Genomic DNA, 23994 nt, shown 5'->3' with positions numbered 1-23994 from the left:
AAAAAATTTAGATGACAGCGCCATCTTGTGATGCAAATGCATACTTCATTCAAAACTTCCCCACCAAACTAATTTCTCTTTTGGTACAATTGATTCATATATCTTTAGAGAAAGAACGTCTTATAATTCTGTTCACACAAAAATAATATGATAATTTATTATTGAAACTGCACGATTTCGTTTTTTTTTTATTTTGTTTACGAAACATCAAAAATAGAAATCGTGAAATGTGTTTTTATTTAAAATTAATAAACGCATGAAAAATAATTGTTTTATTTTGGACAGTTTAGTTTCCGTTTTCAATCAGAGATGGGAAATATTTTTTATCCTCTTCCCAAATGGCTTCAAGGGCGTTGCACACTTCATTGTTTGAACGAAAACGATCGACCCATGATTCAATGTAACCCGGAAGCGATGCCTCATATGTTTTCAATGTTACCAATTCACCTGAAATCAAACGAAATTTTTACATATATATAAATTTTGTGTACGTAACTTTTCCCGTGTACATAAAAAGTGACTGACTATTTTGGGACAAACTGACTGACTATTGACTCTAAAAACAAGCAACCTTAGTTTTTAGTTAACTATACTTGTCAATAATCATAGCACCCGATATTCAAAACGTCCCAAAATAATCGCCTGACTGACTGAGTAACTATAGTCGATTGTTTTCCATACAAAATTTTAAAATTAATGAATTTAGCTAACTATAGTCACTTTTTTCCACTCGGGTTGCTTATGATAATAAAGGAAAAAGTAGAATTACCTTGAACATCAGTATTGGCTTGTACCAAAATGGTTTTTGGTTTTTTGTGAGCCAAAATAATGTCTCGCCACTTTTCCCATGTATATGGTTCGGAGTCATTGGATACAGACGAATAATGATTATACATTTTGGATGCATTTTGAATGTCACCGGTCGATTTATAGATTTGCAATTTCAATAAGAAATTTTTGATTGCATCACGACCAACTGTTCCAATTTTTGTGCGATCGACAGTCAATAACAAATTCTTTCCTTCTTCGGTTTCTTCGATATTGATAAGACCTTGTCCAGCTTCCAAAAGAACTTGCATTATTACATAGCGTGCTTGATAATGTGCTTGCAACCATTGTTTGGTGGTTGGATTATACAATTCCATTGAAACGCCAACACCAGCCCAAATCAAAGACAACCAATTCACATAAATAATGTCTTCAATCTCTTGTTCGTCGGTGATACCGAAAATGCCCAAAACATCACGATTCAAACTGAGATACAGTCCAACTGCTTCAGCTCTGCATTCCTCCTGTAAAAAATACATTCAAAAATTGTCATATAAACGAATGAACGGTTGTGATGAAAAAGAGGTGAAAGTATGGCCACTTAAAAAAAAGACAACAACTATGAAATACTCACATAAGATGATCCCATTGGACCGAATTTCGAGTCGTATGATTCACCTGGCTCATACCAAGAGCTTATGAGCTGTTTGGTCAACGGATTTTTTACAGTATCCGCATCAAAGTTGTATTTGCCATTTTCATCAATGCGCAACAATTTTCCGCTTCCATGACCGAGCAATTCATGAAGACCGACTTGTACCTAAAAAAATTTTTTATCAAAATATATTCCATTAACTAATCAATTAATATAAGGATCATTCTGATGACTCACCTCAAATGCACGAACTTTGTACTTTTTCATTAAAGTTTGATCTGCTTCCGATAAAAATGGAATGGAATCTTTAATATTATAATTGGCAATGACATTGCCCAACGAAACATTTTTGAAACCTTCGTTTTGTCGAATTTCGTCGTAATTCGGAATATTGATACCGGCTGGAATTCCGCTGCCAGCAAATGTTAGTACCTCAAGTGATGTAAAATCTGGCTTCAAATAATCATCTTTTTCGAAATCTTTATCCCAAGGCAGCAATGCAATTAAATTTTCGGCATTTTTCACAAGCGTTGCAAATTTGGCCGACATTTCTTTGTTCACCATTGCAACAAAGCCCTCGAATTCGCCTCTCATACCAGCCGGATCACGGTAGGTCTCAATGAAACCAATATACGTCTCAACAACTGGCACTTTATCCTTAATCCAGTATCTATTATTTAAAAAAAAAAATAAAGTTAAAACCATGCATTTAAATTACTTATTTGGAATCCTTACCGTGAGCCTTCTTTGTGCGCATCCAAGCTACCTTCAGCAAAACTTTTTATATATTGATCAATCATTTGAATTTGATTGTCATTGGCAGCATATTTCTTAGCAAGAGAAAGATTTGAATTAACTAATGCCAACAGGCGAGAATAATCACCACGTGTCACGACAAACGTATCACCCTTGTACTCTTCAGGTGCTACAGTAATGCCTTCACATTCACCTTGTTCAACGGACGCCAATTTAATTTCGTAGGTCTTATGACCGTTGGCCTCAGTCTTGAAGGTTCGACAAATGTAAGCGTCGAGTTTTTTCAGTTTCAGCCATTCATTAACACGATCCGAGTCTTCTTTTGTACAATTGTCGGAGAAATAGGTCGTGATACCATTATCACTTAGACCCAAACTTTTTGTGCGATCAGTCAAATGGAAAATGGGGCTTTTTAGCTTGGTCCACAAGTTGCTTATAGCATCCGTTTTCGTTTTATAGGCTCGGCTTGATTTTACTATCACCTCAAATTGGTCGGCCTCAAGATTTGGAACGAACTTTGTGTCGCCCATACCTATTGTACATATTTAAGGTAAAATAATCAATCTAAAAGTCTCGCGATGAAATGAGCTTACCTTTGTAATTGCCAGCATTTGCAAAGAATCCGCAAGCATAAACCAAAAATGCCTTAAAGTCAAACATTAAAATTAAATACCGAGTATGTGCTTCTTTTTTATTTTCAAAATAAATACGACATATTTACCGTAAAGTCATCTTCACTGACTCCAGCGGCCAGTGCAGCAGTTTTTAGCTCTTCAATTGGTTCGGTTGAGAAAATGCGATTCAACAAGGAAAAAATTAACGGAGCTTCCGGACTGGATTGGATTAGTGCCACCAGGCCACCGTTCCATGATGCCTTTAATTCATAACATATTTTGTTCATAATTTGTTCTTCACAGTTTTTACAGGCTTGATTATGTGTTACCTGACTAAAGTAGTGGGCGTACAGCTTCTCTTTGTCTGTTAAATTCTTAAAGGCAGTTGAACACTCTAAATCACCGACCGGCTGATTATTGGGTAAAACAAAGTGTGTTTTATCGACAGGATTGCCCCCGACCATGATTGTTTTAACTTGAAAATTGAAAAAAAAAAAAAATTAAAATATTTTGTATGAGTTGGCCAATGAATCATAGTGAAAGTTATTTGCCGGGTATAAAATGGTAAATTGTACCAAAACTAACAAATCGTCGAAAAAATCGAAAATATTTTAATCTGAGATGTTCCTTATTATTCTCATATACGTCTCACAATTTTTTTTTGTAATTAAAAAAAAAATGGAAATTTAGAAAGTTTTTTTGGAAAATAAAGAAAAGTGAAATGATCCACTTACAAATGGTTGATTTTTTCTGATTTGACAATTGTTGGCTATGTTTAAATGTTGATAATGAAAATGTTGTGCATTTATTGTAAGCAAATTGATTTTTCAGCACCCGAATCACTCTAATCATTAAATTCGTTGAAAAACGGAGATGATGATTCTCCAATTAAAATGTTGATATGTGAATGTACCACTATAAAATACCACTCAACTCTCGTTCAACGAATGGATGACAAGACAATTTTGTGAGATTGTCACGACTATTGAATACGGTTGTTTGCTGCAGAGTGAATGTAATGTCAAAATTATACACTCGCATACACAGCGCTCAAAGTGTTATAAAAGTTTTATACAATGATATAATGTAGTGTGTGACAGCTGCTTGGTCGTGTTTTGTTTACCATTTTCATCGAATCTGGTGTGGATTTCAACGTAATCAAGCGAATGAAATGACACTGGCCGACACAAAAACAAGATGTCCCGGACTTTATTGTGGTCGACAATTTACGGGCTCAATAAATGGATCGATTGCTTGGAATGAGGTGCCTTGTGGTGCATGCCCAAGAGGTTATCGTGTCAATATTATGAGTGAATACAGTCAGTGTATGGCATGTGAAAACAATCCATCCACATATGATTGGTTGTATTTGGGATTCATGTCAATGCTGCCTCTGATTTTGCATTGGTTTTTCATCGATTTGGCGGCAAAGGAACGATGGTTTGTTGCAAAAAACATTCAAAATAAATTCAGTTTCATTCATATCATTTGTTCATAATTTTAGTTTCACAAAAGGCGAAATCATCGTGCATCTCAGCGCATTCTTTGAAGTCCTTATATCAGCTACAATAACATTATTGATATACGAACCGTATTGGTCACTGCAAATTCATTCATGTACCGTAAATCGTTTGTCAGATTGGTACACATTATTTCATAATCCAACACCAAACTATGAGAAAAAATTGTATTGCACACAAGAAGCGGTCTATCCATTGTAAGTAAAACTCCAGCCACTTCTTTGCTTACAAAGTTGATTTTTTTATCTTGTTTCTTTTAGGCAAACGATGGTCTTAGTATTTTATTTGCTGTGCATTGTTTTGATGATGCTTGTTCGGCCCACACTCAATGCATACTTTTTAAAGAAAGGCAAGATGGCAGTTTATAGTGCATTGTATTTCATTCCAATATTGGCACTTTTTCATACAATCATTGGTGGACTCATATGTACGTTGTATTCATTAATCGTGACTTTTTTTTTGTTCATCTTGTAACTTCAATAATTAAATTCAATTTCAGACTATGCCTTTCCATATTTGAGTATAATCATATCGATGATATCAAATGCAGCTCATTTTTCAATGAAACTCGATCAAAGTATGAAATCGTTATTTTTAACATCAATTACAGAGACAAAGAATTGCATAATAATTGGTAATCAATTTTTATCTATGGGCATTTAAATGATTGATTTAACATTTCATTCTAATCGTATTGTTCACCTGGGAATTTCAGTTGGACATTGGTTGATATTGGCCTATGGAATAATGTCATTAACAGCAAGCAATGTGATTTTACTCGTAATGGTGCCGCTTCCCGCTCTCTTTTATATATTCACTGTGAAATTCACCGATCCGTCAGGATATCGGGATCGAGATGACCGAAATCATTAATTTATATCATATATTTTTTATGTTATGTTAAGTTTTGTGAAATTAAGAAATTCAACAAAAATGAACGAAATCAAATTAATTTGAAAATAAAAGTAAAAAAGAAAACATTTGCATCTGGCAACACTTGAAGACTGCATCGCAATATTTCGAGGTTATTGGCAAATTTTATAAACATTTACTGTTGTTTTGATTCGAATCTGTCAAATGGCAAACATTGTACATTCATAATATAGGTAAAATAAAAAATAAAAAATAATTCGATGAAAATATGGCAGAAAACGAGCCGAAAATTGTTGGACAATATCCTATTGAAAAAGAGTGGATTGATGAGAAGAAGGGACTTCGTAAACAGTTGATTTCGTTTAAATTCCAATCAACAACAAAAGCAAATGATTTATCAAAATGTAGTGTTGCTATAACCGAATTGAATGGCCTCAAAGACCATCATGCAACTGAATATTTACGCGATGAACAACGAAATCTTGACTATTGGATTACATTATCAAATGGCCTTACACCGATTGACTGTTATGTGGAGTTGTTTTTGAAGCAAATGTTAATTGGAGAAACGAGTTGTTGTTCGATTAAAACCAAATCAGGAGACTACATCAGTTTTGTCATGCGATTGATTCGAGTTGAATTCCGCGGGTACATGTATGCCCGAAAGTTACCGGAAATCATGGCAATTGCACTACATTACAAAGAGAATGGTGTAAAAATGTATAAACAATATCCATTGTTTGCACATTATTATTTCAATAAGGCAGCCAAGATTTTAATTTCATGCGAACCATTTGAAACGTTGGGTGAACGTGACATGGGCATGGTTGAAGGCGATCCGGAAAAATTACGAGAATTGCTTGAAACAATTCTATCAAATATCAGTGCATGTTTGATTAAACAGGAACGTTACGATGAAGCGGCTCATGTCATGGAATTTGCCGAACGTCCCGAAAATGTTACGGACAAACACATTTATCGACGTGCAAACGCTCTCTACTTACTTGGTCGATTGGACGATGCAAAGCAAACAATCGAACGTATTAACTACAAAGATAAAAAAGAATGCCAGCTATTGTACAACAATATTACTGGAAAGCTAAAACAATCGGATCAAAACTATAAAAAAATGATCAAAAATATGTTCGCATAACAAATTAATTGCATAATTTTATTCAATAAAACTCGCTTAATTATTTACAATTCAAATTGTGTACTTTCATTTAATACAATTTTAAATATACTAATGCTTCGTGGATGATTTGATGACCGCCGGTGTCGCTTTTGCTTGGGCTATAAAAAATCTCATTTTCAATAAGATCTAATGATTTAAGGAGAAGTCCAGGATTGTAGTTACCACTTGTTTCACCAGCCGTTTCAAGTTGAGGCGTTGGTATTGGTGGTGTTGGTGGAGGTGGCGTTGGTTCAGGTGGTTTGTTATCATCGTCATCGTCCTTATTTGTGCCTAGAATTTTAATCTTTGGTAACCATGTTCGAGACTCTAGTTCGGCTACAGTTCGTTGTAGATGTCGAATTTGTGCATCCTGACGCTCAATATTCAAGGCCAACTCTTGAAGTGTAAATTGAAGTTCACGTTGTTCCTCGATGGCCATTTCTTCTCTAGCAGTTTCCTTATTCGATTGCCTGTGAATGGAAAAGGACATTATTTCGGGCATGTAATGGATACGATTGCTTCAATCAACATTCTTATTAGAATATTTCTTTTAAAATGAACGTACCGTTTATATTCAAATATCAATAAACCAGCACCGATTGAGTATATAATTGTTTCACCAAGTAAATTTGCACCTAATTCAATGGCTTGAGTTTCATTTAATTGGGGTATTTTGACTGGTTTACCCAAATTCAATACCCACATTCTGGTTTGAACTTCCACCCAATTGTAAACTGTTGAGAAGAATATTAGAAAAATGAAAATAAAAGTGTTTTTCATAAAATGATGTGTGAATCTCTCATAATTTCGCTTACATTGAGCTGGGGGCATGCAAATATATTTGCGAAAGAATGGATGACTCTTGGCTCGTTCTTTCATAATATTTGCAATTGGCTTGCTGAGTTGCTTGAATGCAAGCACCGCAAGCTTAACAGCTGGAAATGCTCCGACAACCATGATCTAATTTACCTAGAATTTCTCTATGATCAATAAAAATTGTTACACTTATTCGTCCGTCATGCTAAACTTTTTGACATTTCGCAAACAGCTATCAAATAAACAAATACCGTGCAAAAAATGCTGTCTTTCATATGTATGTGAGTTACGGTAATATTTGAACCGCAACTTTTTAAAATATGTACGTTTTGAGGTTATACAATTACAATAATTTATTTGGTCTCAAGTGTCTACATTTTCTATACAAAATGTTTTCTATTTGAAAAATAGAAAAAGTAAAATAAAATAAACAATAAATTATGGATCCCATATTTGTCGAACATTGGCGATCACTTCTTCTTGTTTCGATAGTTTGTGCATCATAAAATATCCTTGAATTTGAGCTGGACTTGCTGATTTGCCAACGGCTAAAACAGCTTCAGCAAATTGTTTGTGTAGTGTTTGTTGCGTTTGTGGTTCTTCTTGATCCGTATTGTTTATGGTATAGAAACGTTTGAACATCTCCTCTAATTGATAACGATCACAGAATCCAATGTATTCTTTAAAGTCAATACGACCCGGTCGAATCAATGCTGGATCTAATCGCTCCAAATAATTGGTGGTCATAAATACGATTCGTGCTTCGGTTGATGCAACACCATCCAAACAATTTAACAGTCCACTGAATGTGACGCGATTCAAACCTTCGAATGCAGCGTGCTGTGCCGAGGACTCTTCACGTGACACAAATGCTGCATCAATGTCTTCTAACAGAATAATTGATCGTTCGGGTGCATTATTAAGTAATTGATTTAGACGATCGTCGGTTAAACCACGTTCACTTAAATTCAATAAACATATACTAAACTCCAATTCACCGGCCAAAGCAGTGATGAATGATGATTTACCACATCCAGGTGGTCCATATAATAAGTAGCCTCTACGATATGGAATTCCTCTATCTGAATACCTAAGGGGAGAATCACAAAAGGAAAGAATAAAATTTAAAATAATCGATAAGTAATCGGAGAATAATCGATCTGAATACCATTTTGGATTGCTGATGAAATCACGACAATCGGCCAAAATTCGGTCGGTTATATTTTCACCGAGCACAACCGATGAGATTGGTCTTCGTTTTCTTGGCTGACCAAATTGTCGCCATTCGGGACCAAGTGCTGTATACAAAAGTGTTTTTCCTTCGGTAAATTTAAGTGCCATTTCACGTGCTTCCTCCAGCATATTAAAATAGATGCTACGATCTCGTCCAAATGCGGTCAATTCAACCGTTTCAAATGGTATGCCCATTTGAATGTCAAGTGTTGCTTGTTGTCTTGTTCGTTCTACTCGAATCAAATGACCTCGATAAAACATGACGTGTGTTCCAATGCTTGGAATAAATGAATATTGTGTGCTAACATGACCAGTGTCTCTCTGAACAAATGATGTTTCAACGCTCAAGTGCTGTGTTTTTCGTGCACCTTTCTGTGATATCCACTGCAATAACCATTGATATGATTTATCACGGCACGGAACTTCCAATGTTATCATATAATGACGGCGAAACAAAATGAATGCGCCTTGCATTCCTTTCCGCAATAGCGCAGCACCAGCTCCAACACCGAACAAACCAAATCCAGCTGTAAATAGATTATTTGATGTCAATTCGGCAACTACATCTTTTATACTCATCTTGTTGAATGGTTTTTTTATTTTTCAACAAATGAAAATATTGAAAATAATCTAATTGGGTCTGTTGGTCGATTACATTTCACACCGTTTTATAACAATATAAGATTTGACAACTGACAGACAACTAACCTAACTTAAGAGAAAATTACCGTAAAGTCACACAATTGTTTCATTCAATGCGTGCAGCTGTCATGATTTGCGCGCCAAATTTCATTAGTCAGATGGTTAAAAACAAGCTTAATCCAATGAAGACACTCGTACACCAAATTCCATCGATTTTATAGTCAGTGAAGAAATTCAAATTTATTTGTGTGTTGTAAATAATAGATGAAAATCTGACCATGGCCACACCACAAATAATATGTGAAAACTTTGAAGAATATGGATTCGAAATATCACCATCGTCGGCTGAAAGATGTAAGAAGTGACAAACATCATTTTTGAGTGATTCACTCACAATTATTATTGCAATTGTATTTTTTTTTGTTGTCGAATAGGCGTCGAGTTGTGCATCAGTTATTCGATTGTTCCAAATGATTTTGTGGAAACTTATGTGACATTCAGTGTAAATACTGAGGCAGGTACCGAAGTAACCGAATCGCTACTTGACGATTTCGAACGAAAGGAATTAACAAATTACAAATCAAAGAGCAATGCAAAAACACAACAAAATATCAACACTTTTGAGTATGATGAAATTGGCTCCGATGGCGATGATAACGATGTAATGGGTTCCTATGTTTGTACTACGCCAAAGGTTAGTTGATCCATTCGCCGGTATAAAATGGCTTATTTTAACAAAATTTGATAAATTTGAACAGGCAAATAAGCTGAATCGATCACGTGGAATCAGTACACCTGTCAGTAGTCTGAAGGACCGCGGATCAATTTCAATGGAATCGCCCATGTAAGACGAATATTAATATTCGAATATTAAGACCAAAAACCACCAAATTTTTTAAAATGTCTCCCTTTAACAGATCAGCCACATTAAAAGACGGAACTGGAAAAGTTGTGTACACATTTGGTTCAGCTGCGCTAATGAAATCAATCGATTGGGTAAATTCGGGAAAGCAAACAATAAAATGCGAACGAATATCAGACAATTTGGCCGTTGATCAGCATTATATGTATGACAATTTATTGCAAAAGACAAGCATTGCAGCCGATCGAATATTTGATATTGGTGAAGAGATTTGTGCCAAGCTAATCAAAGAACATTCCGATAAGTACGGAAACGATTTGTACAAAGAGGCCTTCGAATATAGTGCATCGTCACAGGGTGTTATGAGATGCGTTGGTCGCATTTGTTCGGATAGTGATGATCGACTGGGTCTATATTCAACCATGTTAATTGGAGCCGATGAAATAACGTTACGACCATATCGATTGCATTTTGATCGAATGAAAGGTTTCTCACTGTTTCCGGGCCAAACGGTATTTGTGCAAGGCACTAATCCACGTAATGATTCGTTTTTTGTCGACGAAATTATCGGCGAACGAAATTTAACGTACTCACGGACACCACAAGTGACAGAAAATCTAAATATTATTGTTGCATCCGGACCGTTTACATCGAAAACCGATCTAATTTACGAACCATTGAATGAACTTCTTGCATATTGCAAACAACATAAGCCAGACATTTTAATTTTGCTGGGACCATTTTTGGATGCTGATCATCCAAATTTACTAGACGGTACAATGAAAGTGCCACTGGAGACACATTTCTTTGAAACGATGATTTCTGGCATCGTCAATAGCGTTGGGTAAATTTCTTTGATTTGAACTTTTCAACATCCATTTCTCGAAATCTGATTTATCAATACGAAATACTTGGTTGTTTTTTTAAAAATATTTTAGCTGCGACACGGAAGTGTTTATTGTTTCATCCAGCCAAGACGCGCACAGCACGTTTATTTATCCAACGGCACCATATGCACACAGCAGCCCATATAAAAATGTAACATTCCTACCAGATCCATGTATCATAAAATTGAATGGAGTTACAATTGGTATGACAGCCACCGATATTTACAGTCATATTACAGATGCCGAAATTGCTGTGTAAGTGTGTAATTGGTTCACGGTGAAAGATTTTACTGATTAAAAAAAAAATCCCATTTTTAATTATCGCAGAAATGCTGGTGACAAAGTGAAACGAGTGGCAAGCTATTTATTCAATCAAGCGTCATTTTATCCATTGAATCCGCCATCAGAAAAAGTGAGTGTGGACAGTGGTTTGGTGAAGGAGTTTGCTACATTGTCCATTGTTCCGAATATTTTGATTTTAAAAAGCGACGTTAAATGCTTTGCCAGAGAAGTAAAAGATGGTTCGAATGGTTGTTTGATACTCAATCCAGGCTCAATGTGGGACAATCAAAGCTCAACAAATGGAACATTCAGTCGACTTGTCGTAACACCGGCCAACGACGACACAACATCGTTGAACAATATCATTGCCTGTCAAATTATGAAAGTTTAAATATATTATTTAATAAAAAAAATTAACATAATAATAATTGTAATTCTAAATGTATCATCATCTCTTTATGCGCAAATAAATCATCAAAAACGAATTAATTGAATTACGACACATTGAAGCGGTACAAACGGGTACAAAGTTGCGGTTCATTTTTGTCTACTCATTTTTAACCGGAACAAAGCATATGACATGCATACACATACATGACACTATGAAAAATAATAAATGGTGTAAATAAAGATGGTATACTTTTAATACGAACAATCAAAACAAAAAAATAGGAACGTAGATCCAAGCGAAGTGTTAGGAAATCAAGTGAATATAAAATTGTTAGCATCAATAAATTTATTTAACTGTAGACCATAAAAATGGGAAGTATTGATGCAGCGCGTATTGCTGGCTTTCTGTGTCGTCTATGTTCGGAGATGCATCGAACTGTAATTCATATTTATGGAGATCAGGGACAAAAACACGATTTGGCCAGAAAAATAAATGCCTATTTACCTGTAACAGTGAGTTCTTAAATCAAAAAACCAATTCAAATAAATCGTATATGATTATTTGTTTCTTTTCTATACTTAATTGCATACACAGATAAAGCCAAATGATCTGTTACCGAAAACAATTTGCCAGTCATGTATGGATCGTGTAGAACAACATCATGAGTTAATGCTTAAGTTGAAACAACATGAGCACGTCTTTACCAACTCCAATTCAACAAGAATAGCTCGAACAACGACGACGACGACGACGAGCACGGCGTCGGCGACGACGGGGACTGAATCGACACGTCAAAATTCCACAACCAATAGCGATGATAATAATAAAAACGGCAGCGAAAGGCCGATCTGTTAGCTATTTAGTTTTTCATTTTAGTTTTAATCATAATTATTATTTCTCATAAATGCAGACAAAAAACCACGTATTCTAGAATATAGACTAAAAAACACAGACACAGATTTTTCTTTCTTTTGGTAAATAAAAAAGACGTATATTTGAAAATAAAATTATAAACTATGAGTGATATTCATTTGGCTCGCTTTTCGGGCGGTTTAAATTCACCATTTTGATTATTGCCATTGGTATTCGCTGTTGTGTTTGTGACAATGCTATTTGGATTTGTTTCTTTTAAATCAGGTCGTTGTGGTTGCTGGTCGGATGCTGCCGTTGGCGGGGCATTCGGATTGGGTAACATTGGTAGTGGAAACTTTCGCATAAGTTCACCCAACAGCATATCGACTCGTTGTCGTTGGAACATCGAACTTGGCTCTTCTTTTGCTTTTTCGGGTTCTTTCTTCATTTGCGCCTTTGATTTATCAGTTACTGCGTCAATAAATTGAAAAAAAAAAACAATCATTACATAACTCTTCTTACAAACAACGATTTAGATAGAATTGATAATTACAGGCTTTGTTACTCGCAAAATCCCATGTATAGCCTTTGTTTGGGTGGTAACGTGAATATGAGCTCGCCTCTTCGAATGCAGTTTGTAAGTGATGCACAGTCGATAGCTAAATATTGATGATAATAATTAAAATCATTTTAGATTGAATTTCTTTGGATTGGTTTTTTAAATAAATATTCACCAATCGAGAATTGAATACACTAGATAAATCGGGTGCTTGGTAAATAATTCCAGCAATTATGTAGTAGTCAGCCATTGGAGTTGCTTCTTTTGGTGAATGACGATGCTGCTTTCGTATCACATACAAAATTGGATCTTGAACATGCAATAAAATATATTCCACTCCAACCATATTGCTGTCATATGAAAAATAAAAGAAAATCGATTGTTCGTAAAAATGTCCTAGTTGGAAAGGTGTTTTATCAAATTTTATAAAATCCACTCACTTTAAATGTTCAAAGCTTTGACGTTGCATTTTTACAATTTCATTGTTGCACGTACGATCATAGAATGGATTTGATTTCTCCATGAAATAATCCATGACATTGGTTGGATTCAGGACGGCAATCCATGCTGAATCATGCCAAGATAACCACAACGGGTTTTCTTGTGACAGTGGTACATTTAGACGCGAATGCATCATTTTTCGATGAGCCTATTAATCTGAAATGATACGGAGATGTGTGCGATTGACGTTAAAAATAGTTTTTGTTTGCTACACATCTAACCAAAATCCACACGTACGCCTCTGTATATATTTATATATGTACACACATAAATCCACATATATATATAAAAACGCCTTAACCATGAAAATGAAAATGAAGAAACCTTGAGCTTGATATAGCTTGTGTGTTGTTGTTCGATTACGATACTGCGGTATTTCAGATGTATGAATTCTCAAAAATAGTTTTGACGGAAACAAACGTTGAGCTTCCTACTTGTGGGTTATTTGCTTAATATCGCAACCGACTGGCTGCGGGTCGAACATCGTTTTTTTTTTTTTAAATCATAATAACAGTTCAGACAATAAGCAAAGAAACCCACTGTAAATACTTCGGACACGAAATTGTGTATCATTGTCAGTGCATTGTTTCAATTCTTCGATTCATTGTTTCATCGAAAATTCCGAATCAATCAGGGGTTCATCAATAAGAATCACACAAAATGGTATTATTTTGTTTTTAAACAATAAATTCAAATTGATTTGATACTCACTCGAAAAGATAAAGCGATTTTCTTTTCTATAAAAAAAAGAATTACTATAAAAGGATCCACTGCTTCTTTCAGTTTGGAATTTTGACAGATTTGGTTGCGGTTAAAATGCTTGTGTAAGACACACATCAAACAAACAAATTTATACCGTAAACGTTTCTATATATTTATGTGTGTTGTGTGTATGTGTGTGAGTGCATGTGTATTCAAAACACTTTGTTGAATGGAGTGAAATGGATGATTTATGTTTTCGTTTATTTACAATGTGTGCTGTCTTCAATTACCTTGTAGTTTCAGTTCGGAAGTACCGAATTTGTTCTTGTGCCAATATTTTTTTCCTTTTCCATACAATTTTTTTTTGCTCATAATCTATAACAATTGTGTCTTTTTTGAATAATGGTTAAAATATGGTAAATTCTGATTAATATTCTTTTTTTTCTATTTCTCTCTTATTATATTACTTAAACAATTTGAATGGTTTTTGGAACGTTTGTTTGGATCGACGAAGAACAGTAAACAGAAAAAATGTGTAAAAAAGTTCAAACGAAGACGCATTCGAGAATTGGTATGTGCAAGTTGCATGTATAAAAAAGTGTTGAAAAATGTAACAGTCAGTAATGAGTCAGTCAGACAGGAACAAACCATCGAGAAAATTTCCTCTTCAATCTTCCTCTGTGTTATGTGTTTATATATCGAATACAAAGTATCCAATGCAAAGTGAAAAACCTATCTGTTGTTGCCATTTTTGTTGATGTGAATATATGTTTCTAGTTATCCGATCCGTCGTGTGTGTGTGGTGTTTCTGTATTTTATTCCAAAATGTTATTCTATTTTTTTATGCTTTCAGGGACTTTTACCGAACGACACTGCCTACCTTGGTTCGTACAATGTGGTTGCAATACACAAGCACCCGGAACTGATTGGTCAATGTTGTAAATTGATAAATTCTGAATGGCCACGCAGTGAGGTGGCACGGATGCGATCATTGGAGGCATCGTGTGATCAATTGCCCACTAGTTTGGTTCTAACAAGAGACCACAATCAAACCGTATTGGCTCATTTGAAAATAAGCGCTATACATTCGAATATGCGTTGTTGTTTCATTGAATCAGTGGTTGTGGATCGAAAGCTTCGAGGTCAAGGTCTCGGTAAATTGATTATGAAATATGCTGAAGACTATTGCCGTGAATTTCTTTTACTCGATACCATTTATTTAAGTACAATTGATCAGGTTGGATTCTATCAGAAATTAAATTACATTATATGCCCGCCAGTTAATATGTTTGGGCCACGAAACTGTACATTACCATGTTTAAGTAATTTACGAAAAACCTATATGAAAAAATCGCTAAGATAATTTAAAGAGATATAAAGACGAGAGATATAAGACGATTGTGTATGCACAATTGCACGTGTGTTTATGACAAACAATCAGAGATTTATTTATATCATAAAACCAGAGTAATTTATTTTTGCAATTTAAAGTGAAAGATGTACCATATCAATTCAAGCTCATCACCAACAATTTATTTTGAAAAATTGTATATAAAAAAACAAACGGAAGCAACTCAATGTACCAAAATAAAACAAAACAATGATTCTATGTATTATTATTTTTCTGAAGGTCTATTAAACTTTAGCGATGCCACAAACTTTGCCATAGTGTTCAGTTTGATCCAACGAATCAACGAAAAATTTGGCCAAATCCAATTTGGAAATTACACGACCGGGGGATTCATCGTGAAGAATTTTGTGCTCAGATGATGGTTCATCGGCGATATGTGGCGGCAAAATGGCAATAAAATCCAGTGATGTAGCTTTTAAGATATCCAACATGCGCTTATGTTCAGCATTCAAATGTTCAAATTGTTTGGGAACTTTAGCCTGATCCCAAAATAAAAATGATGATAGACACACAGAAATTTTGCGTAAATTTACTTTTTCCATTGCGTTTATGATATTCGTAAGTCCGGTAGACATAACAGTTGTTGGATCCAATTTGTTACGCGTTCCAAGTGTAACAACTACACCATCGGTTCCATTCAAGGTATTTTCCACATCTTGTGGATTGGTAACATCACCTTTGACAAGTTCAACTTTTTCACGGCCTTTGAATGGTTCGACGGTTTCTTCGGTGCGATACAACAAACGAACCGAAAGACCTGTTGATAAAATCATACATTTTTCATAATTATTTGATGAATTGTTTTGTTTTCTTTAAATTTGCTCACCTTTTTGCAATGCATATTCAACAACGCATTTGCCAGTCATACCAGTTCCGCCGAAAATTGCAACTTTGTTCACCATTTTTTCAGATAGATAATAAAGTAAGTAATAGTGATTTATTTTTCTTCAATTATCGAATGTTCTCGAGTGCAAACCAAATCTTATCAAATGAAACGCACTCTTCTTTATCGTTTGAAACCAACACACACACACTGAATGTCAAACTGAGCAACATTTGCAGCTGTCACACTGAGCTTATGTCGTAAAAAGAATAGAAAACATCATTGTTTTCATTGGCTCATTTTGTTTCTACAGATGATAAAGCAAACAGTACGCAAAAAAAGAAAACAAAAGCATTTGGTTTGTCATAGATTGTATTTATACACATACGAAAGTGAATTCAATTGAAAATTAGTTAAATATGGGCAATCACTTGGTTGGAATTGCTCCATCGCAAATTTATCCCGTCGAACATTATTTGATGGGGTCATTTGAATCAGATTTACAATATGAATCAAGGTAATTTAGCTAAATAATTATAATTTTATTTAGTTGAATGATCCACATCGATGCAATATATCTAATTTTCGAATTAAAATTCAATTGTAGCATGGGCAGTACGAGATTTTTTAAAGTGGCCAGAGTTCGTTCGGATGAAGGGCTAATTGTGATTAAAGTATTTGTTAAGCATGATCCGAGTTTACCATTAGAAACGCATGCAGATCGTGTTATGTACATACAAAAATCATTAGCAAACGCTGTGAATTGTTTGCCATTTCAACGTGTTCAAGTCACCGAAAAAGTGGCATTGGTTATGCGTGAATACGTAAAACATAGCCTTTATGATCGTGTCTCGACCCGACCATTTCTAACATCGTTGGAAAAGAAATGGATCACATTTCAAGTGTTGTGTGCACTGCATCAATGTCATCGTCAAAAGATTTGCCATGGTGATATTAAAGTAAGTTATACAAAAACACAAACATAAGACCAAAAGTAATGAACAACCATTTCTTTTTATCCACTTAGTTGGAAAATATTTTGATTACATCATGGAATTGGATTTTGCTATCTGACTTTGCTTCATTCAAACCAACATATTTGCCCGAAGACAATCCAGCTGATTATACGTATTTCTTTGACACAAGTCGACGACGAACATGTTACGTAGCACCAGAAAGGTCAGTTCAATGTTTGCTGCGCACAATATGTTTCAATTGATTGTCATACATTTCATTGTTGGTGTGGTTTTTGGTTTTGCAGATTCGTGAAATCACTATCAAACGATGCAAACAATGCCAAAAGTGGCATCCTAATCGGTGGTAGTTCGCTACTTTCAGCATCAATAATGGACGGACTACAGTCAAGCGAACAAAATAATACGGCAAATCTTTTGCCTGAAATGGACATTTTTTCGGCTGGGTAATATAATGATTTGATTTTTAATAAGAGAAAAAACCTTGTGAATATGATTTAAAAAAACGTATACAATGCAGATGCGCACTTTTGGAATTGTGGAGCGACGGAACGGCAGCATTTGAATTTTCACAGTTGCTCGCTTATCGAAAAGGAGATTTAGAATTGGTGACTAAACACTTGGACAAATTGGGCAATGAAAATTTGCGAAATTTAATCGCATCGATGATCAGCCGTAATCCAACCGATCGTAAATCGGCTGAAGTTTACTTAGACGAACAACGTGGAAAGTAAGATTGCTATAGAATTGATTGTTTCGTACGGTAAATGGTTTAATTTAAACATTTGAATTTGCAGACTATTCCCCGATTACTTTTACACATTTTTGCAATCGTATATGCAAATGTTTTCATCACTTCAAATTCTACCGCCTGATGATAAAATTATGCGTCTTCACTCTGATATCAAGCAAATTATTGATATATTTTTACCGACCAATAATGAACAAACAAACCGAACCATTCCCGACGACGATGGATTGATTTTAATAACAGCTGTGGTCACATCATGCATTCGAGGCCTAAAGTATTGTAAAACGAAAATACATTGCTTAGAAATTTTACAACAATTATCCATGTACACAACATCTGAAACTGTGTTAGACCGAATTCTACCATACATTGTATGTAGTCCCAATTCGATTCCGATTGAAATGTTCTATTAACAAATTGATTTTTATATTATAGCTACATTTATGCAATGATCCAGCAGCCCGAGTGCGAGTCAGTGCACTTGATACATTGACCATGTGCATTCGCTTAGTCAAAGATCCACCACGAAACGATGCAAATATATTTCCCGAATATGTTCTTCCGTCAATCGCTCCATTGGCCATGGATAATTCGGTTGTGGTGAGAATTGCATATGCTAGAAATGTTGGTGAGTACTCTTTTCTTCGTCAATTTAAGTTTAGTTGAATTAAATCAAATTAAATCAATGTCCATTGAAATTTGTTCAAAATAGCCGATATTGCTGAGACGGCACTCTATTTCCTGGACAAAACTCAATTGATAAGCGCTCAAGATGTGACAACGGTCCGTTATGAAGCCGAATTGAGTACGTTACATGAAATGCTACATCAAACTGTGTCCCATTTGTTGACCGATCCACAGCCAATAGTCAAGCAAACGGTCATGGAATGTGGCATTAATAAATTATGTGTATTTTTTGGTCGACAAAAAGCAAATGACTTGATTCTATCGCATATGATAACGTTTTTGAATGACAAAGAGGACAAAAATTTGCGCGGCTCATTTTTCGATAGTATTATTGGTGTTGCAACATTTGTTGGTTGGCAATGTTCCGATATTTTAATTCCATTGCTACAACAAGGCCTAACCGATTCCGAAGAACTTGTTATAGCCAAAGCGATTCGAGCAACAACAGCACTGACAACACTTGGCTTAATTCAAAAATCAGCATTGTCTGAATTCATCACAGAATGTGCCTGCTATTTAAATCATCCAAATTTATGGATACGTCACGAAGTGTGCGGCCTAATATCAAGTGCAGCAGAGATTTTTGGAGCTATTGATGTTCAGTGTAAAATTATGCCAGCCATCATCAATCATCTGAAGTGTCCATTAATTCAAGTTGAAAAATCGGAAATTTTAATGGACTGTTTGCAACCATCAATACCACGCAATATTTATGACAGTGTTGTTCGATTTACGGAATTGGAATCGTTCTTCACGTTGCTGGAAGAACGGAAAAAAGCACGCGACAGCACCATTGACTCACTTCCACAACACTGTGAAATGACATCGCCCGTAAGAAACGTGAGTTTTTACTTATCATACGTATTAATGATGCTCTAAAGTCCAATCCATAAATTTAATTATTAATTTTTTCATTATACTTTAGTTCTTCCGACGAATATCGTGCGAAGGTTTAACTGACACCGTAGAAAAACAGATTTTATCAATGAAATCGTCGATACTAAAACTGAACAAATATCTTAAAAAAGTTCCTGCTGATAAATACTCAACAAATGGAAAAATTTTCATTGATTCAACATTAGAAATTGGAAAAGAGCTCGTACTGGTCGACAGTAAAAAGCAATTGATATCGAATCGAAAATCGGATGCAGACAGTTCGAATTTAGAATGGCAACGAATGTATCCACATTCCGATAAATCAACGTCACCTGGGAGTGAATATCATTCATCCGGAGTGAGCTCGAGTGCTCATTACAATGATACACCGTCGACGTCATTAGTTGAATACAGCATGCCCGAAAAGAATTTTATTCAAGGTGAAAGCTAAATTCATACCACTAGTTCTTATTTTAATGAATTTTTCTCTAAAACGTTGACATTTTTCTTTGAAAACAATAGAACGCAGTTCGGATTGTCGAAATGAACTGCATATGTTGCATAACAAATTAAAAGGTCAATATGTGATTCTGAATGCAAACAGTGATTCAAATGCAGCATTGAAACGTGCATCGATGATACCACCTGGTCACAGTATAAAGGGTACATTGATTGCCCATCTTCATGAGCACAAGTCATCGGTAACGAAATTGACAGCACTCAGTTCCAGTTCGTCACTCTTTGCGAGCGCCAGCACTGACGGAACCGTACGCTTATTCGACTGCAACAAATTGAATGGTCATCAAAGCATCAATAAGTAAGCCAAATGCATTTTACACTCTATCGAACAAATGAAATGCGGGTAGAGTGTACCATGATTTCTTCTATATTAATTATTCAGTTTAAAATAAATCTTTCAATCAAATCATTCAAGTTTTGAAGGGAAAAGTGTTGTCGGAATGTGAAAAATGATATTTCCGTCAGATTTCAACAATTTCGCAAATGAATGATGTTAATTGGAAGTGAAGGTTGATTGCGTAATAGAGCATTTTTTTCTTCTTTTTAAATTTCCAATTTAGATCGCGTCAAATGTATTCGGCCAACGTTCCAATATATTCCATAGCAGCCTGTGATTCTGGGCAATCGTTAGCGGTTGCTGGCAATGACGGATCCTTGCTACTACTACAAATTGATCCAAATTCTTCAAAAATGGCACTACAACAAGCAAGACATCTAGTGCAAAATGCCGGTGGCTACAATGGTTTCGACGATGGGCCCGTTGTTGATATGCATCCACTCGATCCAGATTCACAAAGTGTGATTATTTATGCAACATTATACGGTGCTATAATTTGCTGGGATCTTCGGATGCCAACTAATGCATGGCGTTTGAATAGTGATCTCAAGCAAGGTGTTATCACAACATTTTGTATCGATTCGAATCATTCATGGATGGCCAGTGGCACAAGTCATGGCAATCACATTTGTTGGGATCTTCGTTTTAAATTGCCAATCGGTATGAATTAACTTTCTAATTTTCGACTTGATTTTTTTTACTGCATAAAATTGACCGTTTCTTTTATATTCGTAGCAAAAATCCAACATCCATCTGCAACACGTATACGAAAAATAATTCCACATCCAACGGAATCGTCATGGTTGATATCCACATCGCATGGAAATAATGAGGTTTCAGTGTGGAATATTGAAACCGGTCATCGGCAAGCCGCATTATGGGCCAGTAATGCACCACCTTTATCGAAAGAATCGGTATGCTATTCAATTGATTGTCTTGTGCCCGAGAATTTTTTCAAAATTTAAATAAATCAATTTTTTTGTGTTTTGTTTCTTCTTTTTTTTAGAAAAATACGTCAAGTGTCTGTGGAATAGTATCGTGCATTGTAGATCGATCACCTGTCCTATTTACGGGCAGTTCTGATCAACGTATACGTTATTGGGATCTAAATACACGAACAAATTGCACAATGATTGCACCTGCTAGCCGTGATTACGCTACTGGATCCAATTTCTCTTATGAGTAAGTCTCTTTAATTTGTGTATATTGTATTCCATTCAAATAATAAGACTATGATATAATTTAATAAATTACATTTATGCTCTACAAATTCGTAGCTCAAGACTCATAGATGGAACGCGAGTTATCTATGAAGTTCAAATGCAAAATAAATCGCATGCGATTGCATCGGGTTTGACAAATACAATGAAATCAGACGATTATTCACCAAGATCGGGCCCCGAAATGCCTCTACCATCACATAATAATGTTGTAACCGATTTACTGTTGTGCCGAACTCAAAAGTACCCCGTACTTATATCTTCAAGCAGAGACGGCGTGATCAAACTATGGAAATAAATATGTTTAATGTGTTATGAATATGAAATAAAGTTTGTTCCTTCAATGGAAGAAAAATATCAATCTATTGCTAAGTAATGATATAAAATAGTTTTTTTTATCATTTTTTTAAATTGTTTTTTCTCAGCGAGTAGACCAATTTGTCGACGAAAAAGGTTTTTGAAACTGAAAGCCCTGTGACTCATTATCAAGTGTTTTATCATATGTGTTCTGATATGAAAAAGAAATGTACCATTCAAAAATGAAGCAAAAATGTACGTTTTAGTGAAAAAACCACGGTTCATACAATTTAAATTACAGATGATGTTGGTTGAAAAAATGGTTGCTGTTGGTGAAAAAAACAAAACCAAATTTTAGGTTGCAAGAGAAGTCTTGGTCAGACATTTTCATAAAAGTTTGCCATTTTAGATCAATTAAACGGCAATTGAAACATCAATTTAAAACATATATATTTGAAACATTTTTTTCTTTATTGAAAATTTGAAGTAAATTGATTAAACAAGAATGACAACCCCTATTGACGTTTATTAGTCCAGTCCTATGCTTAAAACTTGCTATTGTCTTCGAAATACAACAACTCGATGATCACTGTCGTACTTATTCCCAGCGTTTACAATAAAATTTGGAAATTCACAAGTGTTTCTTGTTCCAATAAATGCATAATCGTATAACCTAACTACAGTATTGCCAAGACCTTGTGTTTTCTCAGATGGTAGAACTTTTGTAAAATGGAAACCCCGAGGTATTACGGTGGGGTTAAAATAATTAGGCTCTGTGTTGAAATCGCCCATTACTACAAATGAAACGTCTTCCATAGGCATTGCGTTGTTGCTAACAAATTGTGCAATTTGTGAGACTGTATCTGGAGAAGGATTTTTCGGATAAGCCCCAGCATGCATACTAAAATAATAATTACTTCCAATTCGGAAGCCAATTACTGGTCTTGATTCATTTGGATCAATTAAAACAAACACTTCATTCGCTCTTGTTTTCGTGATTATGGCAGTATTTGTTCTTACATTTCCAGCCAATTGTAATTCGTAATGATATAAATAATATATTCTTTGAACATGGCCTCTATCTCTCACATTGATAGTATATTCCTTTGCGCCACTTCCATTATCTCTTTGATTAATATCACCATTATTATAGAAATAGGATATATATCTATAGAAATTGTTTTATATTAGTTAGATTCACTTATAGTTATCAACATAATTTATAAATAAAAATGCAACAGAAGTTTTACTCACTGCACAGTCAAATATGGTCTATTATCAGACCATTGTGTTGGTATATTACCATTTCCAACAAGTGCTATAGCTGGATCAATAGGCGGATTGCCGCATTCTTGCAATGCAAGTACCTCGACATCAGGATACGTATGTGATAACAATGTTTTCACCGTACCCCATCTTCCGCCTTGACTATTCCACGTAGCCATCGGGATATCATATGCCATATCACTACAAACCCTTCCATAACAATTCTGAACAAAAACAAAAAAAAAAGCAAATATTGAAATTTCAAACTGGAATGAACATTTAAGTTTTATATTTAAAATTTACCATGAATGTTGCACACATGAATCCAAAAAATAGAACTCCCTTCATTTTTGTCCAACACACAAAAAGATACACGCACAATTCAATGTCTGAAAATGTAATGAAAAGCAAAAACAAAAAATAAATTTCGAAAGAACACATGCAACTATCAAGTTCTCATTACCAGATAAGTCCCACCGAATTTGAAGAGATAAGCAGTCACGATCTTTATATGAGGTAGCATTTTACATAGAAGTGAAAAGGTCTCTAAGTGATAACAACCTTGCCAATCACGGAGTCAGTTCATATAATGAACGAATATGTATGAAATTTGATACTGAAAATTTGTAAAAAAAGATAGAAAAAAACAAAGTACGGATTTAAGATACAAATATTTTGATGGCTAGGAAGATGGTTTTAGATTATAAAAAATAACTGTTCTTAAATCGAATTTTGAATGAATCCAC

At 35.0% G+C, this 23994-nt stretch overlaps 12 protein-coding genes across 18 annotated transcripts; 6 read left to right on the top strand and 6 right to left on the bottom strand.

The window, feature by feature from the left end:
• Nucleotides 1-214: 214 nt before the first annotated feature.
• On the bottom strand, nt 215-3791 carry LOC116352548 (dipeptidyl peptidase 3). Its single transcript, XM_031785235.1, has 9 exons — nt 3528-3791; nt 3123-3268; nt 2901-3053; nt 2773-2824; nt 2159-2711; nt 1661-2093; nt 1403-1588; nt 770-1292; nt 215-447 (listed from the first exon to the last, which is right to left on the bottom strand). The coding sequence occupies exons 1-9, from the start codon at nt 3643-3645 to the stop codon at nt 287-289; spliced, it is 2325 nt and encodes a 774-aa protein (XP_031641095.1). The 5' UTR covers nt 3646-3791; the 3' UTR covers nt 215-286.
• Nucleotides 3792-3878: 87 nt separating this feature from the next.
• LOC116352660 (JNK1/MAPK8-associated membrane protein) lies at nt 3879-5293 on the top strand. Its single transcript, XM_031785404.1, has 5 exons — nt 3879-4233; nt 4298-4510; nt 4574-4740; nt 4813-4947; nt 5029-5293. The coding sequence occupies exons 1-5, from the start codon at nt 3965-3967 to the stop codon at nt 5184-5186; spliced, it is 942 nt and encodes a 313-aa protein (XP_031641264.1). The 5' UTR covers nt 3879-3964; the 3' UTR covers nt 5187-5293.
• Nucleotides 5294-5342: 49 nt separating this feature from the next.
• LOC116352661 lies at nt 5343-6395 on the top strand. The gene has a single exon (XM_031785406.1). It carries the CDS (start codon nt 5455-5457, stop codon nt 6337-6339), a length of 885 nt encoding a protein of 294 aa, XP_031641266.1. The 5' UTR covers nt 5343-5454; the 3' UTR covers nt 6340-6395.
• LOC116352662 (putative OPA3-like protein CG13603) lies at nt 6337-7403 on the bottom strand. Of its 2 annotated transcripts, XM_031785408.1 has the most exons (4): nt 7176-7403; nt 6926-7094; nt 6544-6830; nt 6337-6479 (listed from the first exon to the last, which is right to left on the bottom strand). In XM_031785408.1, exons 1-4 carry the CDS (start codon nt 7315-7317, stop codon nt 6430-6432), a joined length of 648 nt encoding a protein of 215 aa, XP_031641268.1. In that variant the 5' UTR covers nt 7318-7403; the 3' UTR covers nt 6337-6429. The 2 variants fall into 2 exon arrangements, with proteins under 2 accessions (XP_031641268.1, XP_031641267.1); XM_031785407.1 differs by having other exon boundaries at nt 6337-6830.
• A 100-nt stretch (nt 7404-7503) lies between these two features.
• LOC116352327 (mitochondrial chaperone BCS1) lies at nt 7504-9100 on the bottom strand. The gene is made up of 2 exons (XM_031784836.1): nt 8345-9100; nt 7504-8266 (listed from the first exon to the last, which is right to left on the bottom strand). The coding sequence occupies exons 1-2, from the start codon at nt 8986-8988 to the stop codon at nt 7615-7617; spliced, it is 1296 nt and encodes a 431-aa protein (XP_031640696.1). The 5' UTR covers nt 8989-9100; the 3' UTR covers nt 7504-7614.
• Nucleotides 9101-9171: 71 nt separating this feature from the next.
• On the top strand, nt 9172-11567 carry LOC116352305 (DNA polymerase alpha subunit B). Its single transcript, XM_031784802.1, has 6 exons — nt 9172-9405; nt 9486-9745; nt 9810-9895; nt 9969-10757; nt 10852-11055; nt 11128-11567. Exons 1-6 carry the CDS (start codon nt 9330-9332, stop codon nt 11471-11473), a joined length of 1761 nt encoding a protein of 586 aa, XP_031640662.1. The 5' UTR covers nt 9172-9329; the 3' UTR covers nt 11474-11567.
• Nucleotides 11568-11677: 110 nt separating this feature from the next.
• Nucleotides 11678-12424, top strand: LOC116352018. The gene is made up of 2 exons (XM_031784198.1): nt 11678-11985; nt 12068-12424. The coding sequence occupies exons 1-2, from the start codon at nt 11842-11844 to the stop codon at nt 12326-12328; spliced, it is 405 nt and encodes a 134-aa protein (XP_031640058.1). The 5' UTR covers nt 11678-11841; the 3' UTR covers nt 12329-12424.
• A 12-nt stretch (nt 12425-12436) lies between these two features.
• On the bottom strand, nt 12437-14224 carry LOC116352015 (mediator of RNA polymerase II transcription subunit 6). 2 transcript variants are annotated; one of them, XM_031784190.1, is made up of 5 exons: nt 14097-14224; nt 13325-13541; nt 13060-13234; nt 12879-12984; nt 12437-12796 (listed from the first exon to the last, which is right to left on the bottom strand). In XM_031784190.1, the coding sequence occupies exons 2-5, from the start codon at nt 13519-13521 to the stop codon at nt 12501-12503; spliced, it is 774 nt and encodes a 257-aa protein (XP_031640050.1). In that variant the 5' UTR covers nt 13522-13541; nt 14097-14224; the 3' UTR covers nt 12437-12500. The 2 variants fall into 2 exon arrangements, with proteins under 2 accessions (XP_031640050.1, XP_031640051.1); XM_031784191.1 differs by lacking the exon at nt 14097-14224 and adding an exon at nt 13710-14042.
• Nucleotides 13780-16015, top strand: LOC116352017 (N-alpha-acetyltransferase 80). 5 transcript variants are annotated; one of them, XM_031784194.1, is made up of 4 exons: nt 13780-14048; nt 14169-14209; nt 14607-14658; nt 14941-16015. In XM_031784194.1, the coding sequence occupies exons 1-4, from the start codon at nt 14046-14048 to the stop codon at nt 15448-15450; spliced, it is 606 nt and encodes a 201-aa protein (XP_031640054.1). In that variant the 5' UTR covers nt 13780-14045; the 3' UTR covers nt 15451-16015. The 5 variants fall into 5 exon arrangements, 3 of the variants coding, with proteins under 3 accessions (XP_031640054.1, XP_031640055.1, XP_031640056.1); XR_004202245.1 differs by lacking the exon at nt 14607-14658 and having other exon boundaries at nt 14941-15050; XR_004202246.1 differs by lacking the exon at nt 14607-14658 and having other exon boundaries at nt 14169-14242; nt 14941-15002.
• On the bottom strand, nt 15595-16509 carry LOC116352016 (flavin reductase (NADPH)). Its single transcript, XM_031784192.1, has 2 exons — nt 16325-16509; nt 15595-16255 (listed from the first exon to the last, which is right to left on the bottom strand). The coding sequence occupies exons 1-2, from the start codon at nt 16398-16400 to the stop codon at nt 15723-15725; spliced, it is 609 nt and encodes a 202-aa protein (XP_031640052.1). The 5' UTR covers nt 16401-16509; the 3' UTR covers nt 15595-15722.
• An 88-nt stretch (nt 16510-16597) lies between these two features.
• LOC116352014 (phosphoinositide 3-kinase regulatory subunit 4) lies at nt 16598-22067 on the top strand. The gene is made up of 14 exons (XM_031784189.1): nt 16598-16838; nt 16929-17280; nt 17349-17500; nt 17583-17741; nt 17816-18025; nt 18093-18417; nt 18482-18674; nt 18759-19573; nt 19659-20049; nt 20132-20426; nt 20689-21125; nt 21201-21379; nt 21472-21647; nt 21743-22067. Exons 1-14 carry the CDS (start codon nt 16741-16743, stop codon nt 21981-21983), a joined length of 4023 nt encoding a protein of 1340 aa, XP_031640049.1. The 5' UTR covers nt 16598-16740; the 3' UTR covers nt 21984-22067.
• A 367-nt stretch (nt 22068-22434) lies between these two features.
• LOC116352617 (cytolethal distending toxin subunit B-like) lies at nt 22435-23664 on the bottom strand. Its single transcript, XM_031785343.1, has 3 exons — nt 23552-23664; nt 23237-23472; nt 22435-23150 (listed from the first exon to the last, which is right to left on the bottom strand). Exons 1-3 carry the CDS (start codon nt 23594-23596, stop codon nt 22538-22540), a joined length of 894 nt encoding a protein of 297 aa, XP_031641203.1. The 5' UTR covers nt 23597-23664; the 3' UTR covers nt 22435-22537.
• Between the last annotated feature and the right edge of the window lie 330 nt (nt 23665-23994).

Source organism: Contarinia nasturtii, unplaced genomic scaffold, assembly GCF_009176525.2.
Source record: "Contarinia nasturtii isolate CC-2019 unplaced genomic scaffold, AAFC_CNas_1.1 Cnas_scaffold_187, whole genome shotgun sequence".
Classification (NCBI taxonomy): Eukaryota; Metazoa; Arthropoda; class Insecta; order Diptera; family Cecidomyiidae; genus Contarinia; species Contarinia nasturtii.
This window is presented reverse-complemented; position numbering and strand designations above follow the sequence as displayed.